The sequence below is a fragment of the Nyctibius grandis genome, chromosome 19, assembly GCF_013368605.1.
Source record: "Nyctibius grandis isolate bNycGra1 chromosome 19, bNycGra1.pri, whole genome shotgun sequence".
In the NCBI taxonomy this organism is placed as follows: Eukaryota; Metazoa; Chordata; class Aves; order Nyctibiiformes; family Nyctibiidae; genus Nyctibius; species Nyctibius grandis.
In genome coordinates this window covers 1,032,073-1,042,632 of record NC_090676.1, presented here as the reverse complement: position 1 = coordinate 1,042,632, position 10,560 = coordinate 1,032,073, and the positions used below count along the sequence as shown (strand labels likewise).

The 10,560-nt window shown below is 58.8% G+C and overlaps 1 protein-coding gene across 4 annotated transcripts; it reads left to right on the top strand.

Moving 5' to 3' along the window:
* Positions 1 to 56: 56 nt before the first annotated feature.
* TBC1D20 (TBC1 domain family member 20) lies at positions 57 to 10,484 on the top strand. Of its 4 annotated transcripts, none has more exons than XM_068416077.1 (9): positions 57 to 182; positions 1,325 to 1,722; positions 2,427 to 2,612; positions 4,081 to 4,161; positions 5,592 to 5,778; positions 6,560 to 6,661; positions 7,564 to 7,705; positions 8,347 to 8,531; positions 8,666 to 10,484. In XM_068416077.1, exons 1-9 carry the CDS (start codon positions 118 to 120, stop codon positions 8,919 to 8,921), a joined length of 1,602 nt encoding a protein of 533 aa, XP_068272178.1. In that variant the 5' UTR covers positions 57 to 117; the 3' UTR covers positions 8,922 to 10,484. The 4 variants fall into 4 exon arrangements, with proteins under 4 accessions (XP_068272178.1, XP_068272177.1, XP_068272180.1 ...); XM_068416076.1 differs by having other exon boundaries at positions 4,078 to 4,161; XM_068416079.1 differs by lacking the exon at positions 1,325 to 1,722.
* The last annotated feature ends 76 nt before the right edge of the window (positions 10,485 to 10,560 follow it).

The window sequence follows — 10,560 nt, the reverse complement described above, 5'->3', positions numbered from 1 at the left end:
ACGTGACCCGCCTCCCGGAGCTGCGCCTGCGCATTGGGGCTCTGTGACGTGCCGCTCGCGCGCCGCCGGCGGAGGGGCGGGGGGAGCGCGGAGCCCCGGCCCGGTCTCCGGCCCGGTATGCGCCGCAGCGCCCGGGAACATGGCCCGGCAGAGCCCGCCGCGCAACGGTGTCGGCGGCCACGGTACGGGCAGGGCCGGGGCCTGGCGGGAGGGCGGGGGACGCCGGTTCCTCTCCGACGGGCGTGGGCTGGAGCGCCTCCTGCGGGCGCGGCGGCGCCCCCTAGCGGCGGGGCGGGGCTCGGCGCTCCGCTGGGAGCAGCCCGGGCGGGGGCCGGCCCGGGGGTCCCGCAGGCCCGAACCGTCCGCTCGGGCCCGGCCCCTCGGCACGGGAGCGGCTCCCCCGGCAGGCCGCGGGCTGGGGCAGGCGGGGGGCGGCGGGTTGACCGGTGCCTGGCTGGAGGCCGGGCCCCTGAGCTCTCCGGGGCGGCCCGGGGCGGCCGTAACCGGGGGGCTCTGCGGCAGCGCCGGGGCTGGCCCGGCCTTGCGGTGCCGGTGCCCGGTGCCTGCGCGGGGTTTCAGCCGTGGGGAAGGCAGGGCTGCCCCCTCTGCGGAGCCGCGCTGGGGTGCGGGCCGGGATCCCCCTGCGCTGCCCGGACGCTCCGCGGTGAGAACTGCGTTAGGGGCGGGGGTAAATAAAGACCCTCTCTCCGGTGGAGCTTCCCGAGGTACGGCTGGAGTCCGGGGGCGGTCAGCCCCCGCGCTGAGCTTGTTTCTGTCTCTCCTTCAACGTGTAACTGAGGCAGCGAGTTAAGGTTTTGTGGGTGCACAAAAAAGGCGTTGAAATACAATTTTTTTTAATATTTGCAGCTATTTTCTGCTGTACGTTTGAATATTGGGGTGTTTGCCAGTAAATCCCAGCAGAGGAGCCCGCAATACGTGCTCCTTCCTTCGTACTGCTCCTTAAGTTGTGTGTGAACGGGAGTTTCTGCTTCCCCAGGCTCGGTCTCCTCCTTCCCGAGGCTTCACTGTGACACCCCGGTGTCTGCGTGTCACAGGGGATGGGGAACGGGTGACCGAGCGGAGCTGGCTTCTGTTTGCAAATCCCTTTGCTTGCCCAAGGGGTGGGAAAGGAAATAAAAGGCAGTTGTGGTCCCTGGGTGAGCGCTGGAAGCTTTAACGTTACCAGGAACTTGGTGTTTGGAGCAGAGCTGGAGATCTGTTGTGGGCTGTTACAGCTTGTTTTCATCAAAAAGCGTTTAAAAGGGGTGCTTTGAGAAGGGGCAGCGTCCACCGCTTGACCTGCGGTGTCCGTGTGTCTGAGCAGCCTGCCGTCCTGCTGTCTCCCGTTCGGACGCCGCAGAAAGCTCCCCGGGAGCAGGGAGAGGGCCGGGGCAGCGCCGAGCCGTCGGAGGTGCCACGTGAGCAGAGGAACGCGCTCCCCGAGCTGCTGCCGGGCGAGTGGGGCGTTGAGAAACGGCTCCTTTAATTCCTCCCACCACAAATCCTATTTGGACACGTCCCGTATCGAACAAATCCTGCTTGGATCTGTCGGAAAAGCCTTTAAGTACAGGCAGCGTTTGTGGCCTCGTCCTGTGCTCCAGCAAAGCCTCCTGAGTGGAAACTCCTCCGCTGCGGGATATCAGGAGGCAGCGGTGACAAATACCACGACGCAGTGTGAATTCATGTCCCTTCCCAGCTCCCTGGGAAGCTCTGCCGTGTCCTGTAAGTGCGTTTAACCCATCTGAAGCCAGAGCACCGCGTGCTTTGTGTGGTGTTCCCTTCCCTGCCTGCTCACGTGCTCCACGGAACAGGGGTAGTTGTTTAATTCTGGCTAACCTGTGCCTGGGCTAATAGCTGGCAAGTCTGTTTGTTGGGAGAGAGGTCAATATGCTCGTGATTCGTTAACTCTGGTGTAATTATGTCCTTTCTTTGACTGCTGCTGTCGGTGGAAGTGCTCAGACTCCTCCCCAGGAGGGCTCCATCCGTTCAGCTGGGAGTCGGGAGGAACGCAAAGTCCTGGCCTTAGCAAACACTTGACACCTGAGCTGGTGGCTGCGTCAGAGGGCAGACGGCTGTGGGACGGCTTTGCAGGGCTGTCACGGGCCGGAATGGGGTTGTGACCCGTTGGGGGGTACAGGAGCCGAGGGCGAGGGGTCCGCTCGGGCAGCGGTGGCAGCTCCCGTGTCAGGAGGAGCCGTGAGGGGCCCCGAGGCCGAGCCTGTGGAGATGGGGACAGTCGGCTGGCCGGTCACCCACCGGGGTCATCCCTGGGCTGTCCTGGCAGGCCGTGTGCCCACTGTCCCATGTCATCTCCCTTGCTGCGTGTGTGACGTCGCTGTGAGTGGATTTTACCCCCCTGATGTGAGTTGCTGCCCGCCGTGTGCTGGCGTTGCCTCTCAGCTTCCCTCTTTGTGATCTTCTTACAGACTTTGATGCGAAGAAGAAAAGAAAAGTGGCGGAGATTTATCAGGCTCTGAACAGCGACCCCATCGACGTGGCCACGCTCAGGCGGATGGCCATCAGCGAGGGGGGGCTCTTGACCGATGAGATCCGCTGCAAAGTGTGGCCGAAGCTGCTGAGTGTTAATACAGACGACCTGCCCCCTCTGCCAGGTACGGCACAGCCTGCACTCGGGGGCTTTGGAAGCCCATCTCGGTGATCTCTGTGTGTGCTAGAGGAAGAACCGCGGTGCTTTCTGAGCTGCCTCTTCCCTCTCTACGCTGGTGCATTTCCCACCAAGCTCGGGTGTGAATCCCAGAATCAGGTTGGAAGAGCCCTCTGGGCTCATCGAGTCCAACCGTTGCCCTGACACCACCATGGCAACTAGACCAGGGCACTAAGTGCCATGTCCAGGCTTTTCTTAAACCCCTTCAGAGATGGTGACTCCCCCACCTCCCTGGGCAGCCCCTTCCAATGGCTAATGACCCTTGCTGAGAAGAAATGCTTCCTGATGTCCAACCTGACCCTCCCCTGGCGAAGCTTGAGGCTGTGTCCTCTTGCCTGGGAGAAGAGGCCGACTCCCACTCCACTACAACCTCCCTTCAGGTAGCTGTAGACTGCAGTAAAGTCACTCTGAGCCTCCTCTTCTCCACTGCAGCATGAACGCCGCAGCTTCACGTACAGTCGTACATAAATGACAGGTTTGGAAACACACGACTTCCTAAAAACAACATTTCCATTGTGCTGTGAGGGTGGTGTTGTCTTTAGTGACAGTGATGGACATTAGTTGGGGAGGCCCTGAGCAGTCAGCTGCCATGTGTAAGTTCATCCGTAGCAGAAAGTATCAGAGTTATTTTTGGTGGCTGCCATGGAGAGGTGGCTGTGCTGAGCCCTGGCCTGGCCGAAATACTTCCAAGGTGTCTCTTCCAGATGTAGATGAAGCAGTTTGTGGCCTGAAGCCACACATGTGGTGTTTGGTCAGAGCAGAAGCAGGGAAAATGACCTTCCTGATGAGGTACCTGCGTGGCTTTTAAGCCTGAGCCATGCAGGAGCTCCAGGTCCTGTAGCTTTTACAGTCACTGTCCCCAGGACAGATGTTTTTTTGTGGTTCCTGAATCTGTGGCTGTTCAGAAGTGTGCATTCCCCCACGCCAGTCAAGAGCTGGATCGTGTTAGGTGATCAGAGCTGCTGGAAGACAACATTTAATTTCACGTGATGGTATAGATAGTTCAGTGTGCCAGCAGGTTCTTTTCTCTTCTGTTTTAACTATCTTAGCTACCTGTGGGGGGGTTCTCCTGAATTATTTCTATTGAATAAACTATTCTGTGTGGCCTCCACAGCATATCATGCCTTGCTGCCACTGAGGACGCTTGAATTCCACGGCAAAATTGTGGAGCAAAGACATTTCCAGGAGCAATGGGAGTGGTGACAGTTTTAACACGTGTTTAAAGAAATCAGAGTCTTGTTTCCTCGCACCGAAGTGCAAGTGAGGGGACAGGGCTGCTGTGTGACACACGAAAAAGGGGACGTACACTGGGGTGGCACGTCTGTGTGTGCAGCCTCATCCCCCTGCTTTCAGCAGGGTTTCTCCCAGTACCTTTGCACTACTCGGTGTTAATCCTGTTCCTCTTTCCTCAGCAGGAAAGGAGCTGCGAGAGGACAACAAAGATTACCAGCAAGTGTTACTGGACGTGCGGCGATCCCTGCGCCGTTTCCCACCAGGTGAGAGGGGATTCTCCCCTTCCCACTCTGCAGGGGGAAGGTCTGTGCCGTGGGGCTCCTCCTGGCTCGGACTTTACTTGGGTGACGCTCCGAGAGCCTGACTTCTAGAAAGTCTTTTCCTTGTGAGCTTACAGCAGCTTCCTCACGCAGCGGAGCCGTTCTGCAGCTGTCCCCTTCAGCCTGTGCTGCAGCTGGTTTTTGGTGGGGCTCACGCAAGGTCACCCTCCCCCCTGCCCCGTTGAGTCCCGCTGCCACCATCGAGCAGTTGCAGGGTGGGGAGGCCCGGATCCTGCCTGCCCCTCGCCTGTTGTGGACAGGGTGAGCTTAGGAGGGATGGAGTGCTTGAGAAATGGACCCTTTGCTGCAGTTTATTTTGGAGCCTGGTCTAGCTCGGGGCGTGGCAGGCAGGTTTGTCCATGGGTAGAACAATTTCTGGTGTAAAACGGTCTCAAAATCGGGTTCATGCACCAAATTTAAGAGAATTCCGAACCTTCAGAAGCAAAATGGTTCTGCAGTTGTTTAGTTCTGAGGGGTGGCTGGTGCCTTGTTGTGCTATTTATAAAACATTTAATCCAGCAGCTCTCTCTGCAGAGCAGTCGTTATTTCTGGCCAGGAGCTGCTTCCCCCTTCGGCCGCTTTTATTTTGCGTAAACAGTTGGTTCACTCTGATTCTCTTCCGAGTGTGGACGCTGCGTGCGAGCCTGATTCCTGAAGGGTCTGCTGGAGCAGATTGTTTTGCCCTTGAATGGCAGCCTCCTGCCTATTTATAGACACGTGAGTGAAGGAGGGGAAAAGGAGAACTTTGTCATTGCAGATCTCCGCTGGGACTCTCTGCGTGGCCTTTGGGCGTTTTATCTGGTGACAGGGACTGCCAGAAGCTGGCTGCAGCTGTGCGTGGCAGGAACCGTGTTTTTCCTGTGACATCCTGTCCCTGAACACATGTTGGTAGCAGGGGACTGGTATAAAGTTGTGGCAACGGGGGCCTCGCAATCTGATGCGGTTGGCACAGTTTCTGTGAAGATGGGTCCTGTTTAATTTTTTCTAGAACCCCTGGGAAATCAAAAATTATTAAAATGTCCTGAGCAGCGCTGGATGTGCAGCACAATTCGCTCTTTGCAGCACTGTACAAACACCAGTGAACCCTGCTCCCAGCCTCCACGGTGACCTCCTCGCAGGCAGGGGCTCTGCAGCTCTGAAGATTAAACAACCCAACAACTGGCCGGCTTCCCCTGGGCCACCAGAGTTTGTGGGGGCAGGAGCAGGGCTTGGGCTATTTTTGCTGCTAGTTTTACCCCCCTCCCCATTGCAGCACATCCCTTGGGGTCAGGCAAGGTTGGGAAATGCACGGGTGCTCTCCTTGCGTACCGCAGCCGTGCAGGCACCGGTAGGTGACACAGCCCGTCCCACCCTGCCGGGTGCTGTCCCCACAGGGATGCCGGATGACCAGAGGGAAGGCTTGCAGGAGGAGCTCATCGATATTATCCTCCACGTCCTCAAGCGCAACCCCCAGCTGCACTACTACCAGGGCTACCACGACATCGTGGTCACCTTCCTCCTGGTGGTGGGCGACCGACTGGCCACGGCTCTGGTGGAAAAGCTCTCGACGCATCATCTCAGGTACTGCCCGGGCTCGGCTGGGGGACAGGAGACACCTGCGTGTCCTCAGGCTGTGGGGACGCCTGGGCAGATGGGTTGGCCTGTCCTGGAGCAGGGAGGGCAGAGCCTTGCGTTAAGGGCAGCTGCCTGTCGTGTCCATACCCGGAGGGGTGCTGTGAGGGAGCAGCGTGACCACACAGGGCTCTGCAGGGAGCTGTGCTCAGAGGAAGGGATAACTGAAGGCTGTCAGTTAATTTGTAGCATCTCTTGAAGTTGAAAAAGCCGACGGACGTGTATTATTTATAATTCTCTGGCCATCAGGGCCTCTGCCAGCCTCGGGGCTGGCTCAGCACGGTGCTTCCCGCTTGGCCTTACACAGCCCTGGGCAGTGTGGTCTATGCCACCAGTGTCCTGAGCCCCAAGTCGAGTGACTCCTGTTTGTGCACCGAAATGAGGGCGAGCCTTCAGCTGGGGAGTGGTTTGGAGGGATTCTCCTACGTGGGGAGTTAGGTTCTGGGTGCTGGAAGGGCTTTACGGCTCATGGGTGCACTGCAGCAGAATAAGAAGTGTCAGCTGACACCAGCGTGATGGTCTGGGCGCAGGTTTTGTGTGCAGGCAGCCCTGCGTGTCCCAGACAGGCAGGAAGGGGCTGTCCCAACCAGCCAGAGTCCCCTGGGGCTGGGGCCACCCTGCCAGCAAAGCTCTTTGTGGCAAGTATGTTTATTCACCTTCTGGCTGCCTCCCTGGAGGAGAGCTCGCTGACGTGGTTGCTTGACAGAGCTGCTTTGAAATCTTTCCTCAGGGATTTTATGGACCCAACGATGGATAATACCAAGCACATTTTAAATTACCTGATGCCCATCATAGACCAGGTGAACCCGGAGGTGCATGACTTCATGCAGAGGTACGCAGACGTCCCCTCAGAGCTCTCCTGGTCCAGTAACGCTGACCAGTAACGTCCAGTAACGCCGGTCTCACCTTACTGTTCACGGGGCCGTTAGCACCAGCGTGTCCCCAGCACCGCAGCGTGAGTCAGCAGCTGACCCCCAGCTAACGGTGACAGTCCGAAGCCACGTGGCACTCTGCTTCCAAGCAGACCTAAACCCCTACTGCCCATCTTGGGGGGTTTTACGTGGTGCCATCTCCACCCCAGTGGTCTGCAGCCCGTATAGGAAAGGCTGGGGGGGTTGCAGATGTCATACACAGCTGCCACCACCGCTTCATGTGCCCAGGGTTGTGGCTGGTGTCACCTCGCTGTGGTTTGTTGCTGGTTCTGGGGGTAATTCCCAGGTTGTGCAATAGGGACACACGAGTGTAGTCTGGGCAGATGAAAGCAGAAGCAGGAAGGTAAGTGGGAAGGTTCAGTCCAGAGTCCTTTTCTGGACAAGTGTCCCTGTTCTGTTTCATGGCCAGGATGTCTTTGGGTACCAAGATTGATTAGAAACTCCCAGAAGTCTGTAAGCCTTTAGGGTGAAAAGGGATCTGAGAAGCTGACTGTGCTGCTGGGCTTCAGGTGTCCTCAGGTCAGCGTGCCAGGCAGGGACGTGGTCCATCACACATTCAGTTCTGAAAGCAAATAATTGGGACCTTTACTGTGGGCCCCGCTGGGTGTGAGACAAGCAGCACTTTGCCTTGGGGTTGTGTCAGAGGTGCAGTTCGTGGCTCTGCACTGAGCTCTGAGTGCTCTGCCCGTGGCCAGCTCTGTCCAGGGCGTGGAGGTGCGGCGTGGGGATCACCAGGAGGGCTCCAGCGCTGTTCCCAAGCTGCTGGCAGCAGGTGACCTGACAGCACTTTCTCTCTGTGCAGCGCGGAGGTGGGAACCATCTTTGCTCTCAGCTGGTTGATCACCTGGTTCGGGCACGTTCTGTCTGACTTCAGGCACGTCGTGCGATTATACGACTTCTTCCTGGCTTGCCACCCGCTGATGCCCATTTATTTCGCTGCTGTGGTAGGTATTGGCCAGAGTGGGAGGGGGATTAATGGAACCATTGCGAGGTGGGGCTGGCAAACCCGGGGCTGCTGCTGGCCCCAGCTGCACCCTGCTCTGCAGGGGACCCCGATGGCAGAGGGCAGGTGGGATCCAGGATGGCTCGAGGCAGCCGGGGGTGTCCAGATCTGCAGCTGGTCCAGTTCAGTGCTGGGGAGGCAGCGTGACCTGGTGGTTTTCTTTGCTTTGATGTGCTGCCCTTGCTGCTGGGTGCTTCCTTGGGTGCTGGGGAGCCTGGCTGGCTGGGGGCAGCCCTGCGCTGTGCGTCCCTCTGCCCTTTCTCCTACGGGAGGTCCAAACAAACCTCTGTTTGAGGGCAAGTCGTGGAGTCGAGCCCTGCTGAGGCTCTGCCCGTGTCTGCCCTGCCAGTAGCAGGCTGTGCTCAGCAGACAGACGTAACTACCCAAAAGGGGCTGTCCATGGCCTCAGAGCCTCGGGAAGCGTTTGGTGTTTCTTTTCCCAGCCAGGGAACGTTTCACTGTGGTGTCACCTTGAGGAGGGGCAGGTCTTTCAGCTGGAAGTGGAATATTTTTTCTCTTCTGAGTGACAAGGAGTCGTCCCTGTGTCCCCGCTGTCCTCAGTGCTCTCTCTCCTCTCTGCAGATCGTGCTGTACCGGGAGCAGGAAGTTCTGGACTGCGAGTGCGACATGGCCTCTGTCCACCACCTCCTGTCCCAGATCCCCCAGGACCTTCCTTACGAGACTCTCATCAGCAGAGCTGGGGACCTTTTTGTGCAGTTCCCACCATCTGAACTCGCCAGGGAGGCGGCTCAGCAGCAGGCTGAACGGTGAGTGCAGGGGTGCCTGGGTGCTCTGTGCATCCCCTTGCCAGGTCTTGCTTCCTCGTGAAGATCTTCCTGGCAGGAGGCTGGTCCCGAAGCCGAGCTGGGGACACTCCTTTGACCCGTTTCTTCTCTTGCAGAACCGCGGCTTCCACTTTTAAGGACTTTGAGTTGGCGTCAGTGCAGCAGAGACCAGACACTGTGTTGAGGCAGCGCTTCAGGGAGCGGCTCCGAGGGGAGGAGCGGACAAAATCCATCTTGACAAAGCCGAGGACCAACCGCTTTGTCAAGCTGGCCGTGATGGGGCTGACGGTGGCCCTGGGAGCAGCTGCCCTGGCCGTGGTGAAGAGCGCGCTGGAGTGGGCACCCAAGTTTGAACTGCAGATTTTCCCCTGAAGCCAGAGGAAGGACCTTCCCCGTCACCACGTCCTTCCCGGGCGGGAAGGGGTGGTGTTTGATGAAAGGACACGTCCAGAAACGACCTGCCTGAAGATTATTTTTTATTCTTGCTGCGTCTGGTGACGCGTTTGGCCTTTGCGACAGAGGCTGGTGGGAGCCAGCCCAGCAGGATTGTTCCTCGCACCGACGCTCACCTTGCTCTCTCCTTCCCGTGCAGGGGTGAGCAGACGGGCCCTGCCGCCGTCTCGTGAGGAACCAGAGGTACAGACGAGTCTTCAGGGCAGGGTTTGGCCTGGATGTGTGCGTGGGGGCGCGGGGCTGTCACACTCCTGAGGAGCAGGGGAGCCCTCTGGCTCCATCCTCCTCGTGGGCAGGCTGCGTTCAGCCTCACTGGTGGTCTGACCCTTCCCTTGCCTGTAGGCGACCTCTGAGCAGAGCCCAGCCTTTCACAAACCCCTGCCCTGAGGTTGTCTCCAGCACGTAACACTCCCTGGCTCTTCTTGCTTCCTCATCTTTGCAGCCTGATCTGTTGGCAGGAGAGAAGGGCAGGGGACAGGAGCGGGCCAGAGGGGGCTCAGGTCAGCGAGGTGAGGGGCGAGTGTCGCTCGTCCTGCCCCAGGTACGTGCTGTCCTGTGCCAGATCACGTCACCACGAGAGTTAGCGGCACCACAAACACCCCTTGCAGATTTCCACGGCTCTGGAAGCAGGCTCTAACGTGGAGAAAAGCCTTTATCCACCTCGTGAAACACTTTGCACAGGACAGGAGCCATCGTGGTAGGAAGTCTGGCTTAAATCTCCCCACGAGCCCCTTGCACTCCAGCGTCACCCCTCGGAGTAACGCAAGTGGGGGAGTTTCCTAGAAAGGCCACCCTGACCCCTGCACAGCTCCAGTTTCCCCACCCAGTCCCAGTCCCAGCGCTCCCTGCCCTCCAAGCTAAGCAGCAAATCCCACTCCGTGTCCCACCGAGACAAAGCCAATAGACACTATCTGCCTCTACCTCTCCCCTGAGCTGCTAAACCTCCCGCAAGTGCCCTTACCTGTCCCTTACAGCTCCCCCCAGCCCCCCCTGCCGCTGCTCTGTGGTGCCCAAAGCCATCTGGGCCGAGCCCAGGTCCTGCACACCTGAAAATTAGGTGTTGGTGGAAGAGTTATGGGTGTTGGGATAGAGAACTCGTGCCCTGCAAAGCTCAGCACCCTCCTGTCCCAACCCCCTGCCTCGTGGTTCGTGACTGCCTCCGGGTGAGTTCTGGGTGGCCCCGTGGGCCCTTGGTCTCAGGGGGGTGACTTTGCACTTTAGTGGTGCAGGAGAGTCTGTGGTGAGCTGGGGGTGCTGCCGGGGGTCCCGGACCCCTCTGTGCACTCCCCCAAAGGAGGGGGTGGCTGGAGCTCCCCCCCACCCCTGCTCTCTGGCCTTGATGCACTTTAGTTCTCGCGTTGTCCCCGGGGGAGGACGGGCTGGGAGGAGACGGTGGCTTCGGGTGCGTTGGTCCCTCTGTACACACTTGTAAATGCAGATTTGTACAAACCCTATAACTGTAAAATAAACAGCCACTAAACACGCCCCGTCCCTCCCTCGGTGCCCGCAGGGACACGACCAAATCTTTTATTTACCCTCCCCAGGCGTGACCCCTCTC

Coding starts and splice junctions, on each gene's coding strand:
- TBC1D20 (XM_068416076.1), top strand. CDS start 118: ATGCGCCGCAGCGCCCGGGAACATGGCCCGGCAGAGCCCGCCGCGCAA. Junction 1,723..2,426: donor GGGAAGCTCTGCCGTGTCCT/GTAAGTGCGTTT, acceptor ATCTTCTTACAG/ACTTTGATGCGAAGAAGAAA. Junction 2,613..4,077: donor CGACCTGCCCCCTCTGCCAG/GTACGGCACAGC, acceptor CTCTTTCCTCAG/CAGGAAAGGAGCTGCGAGAG.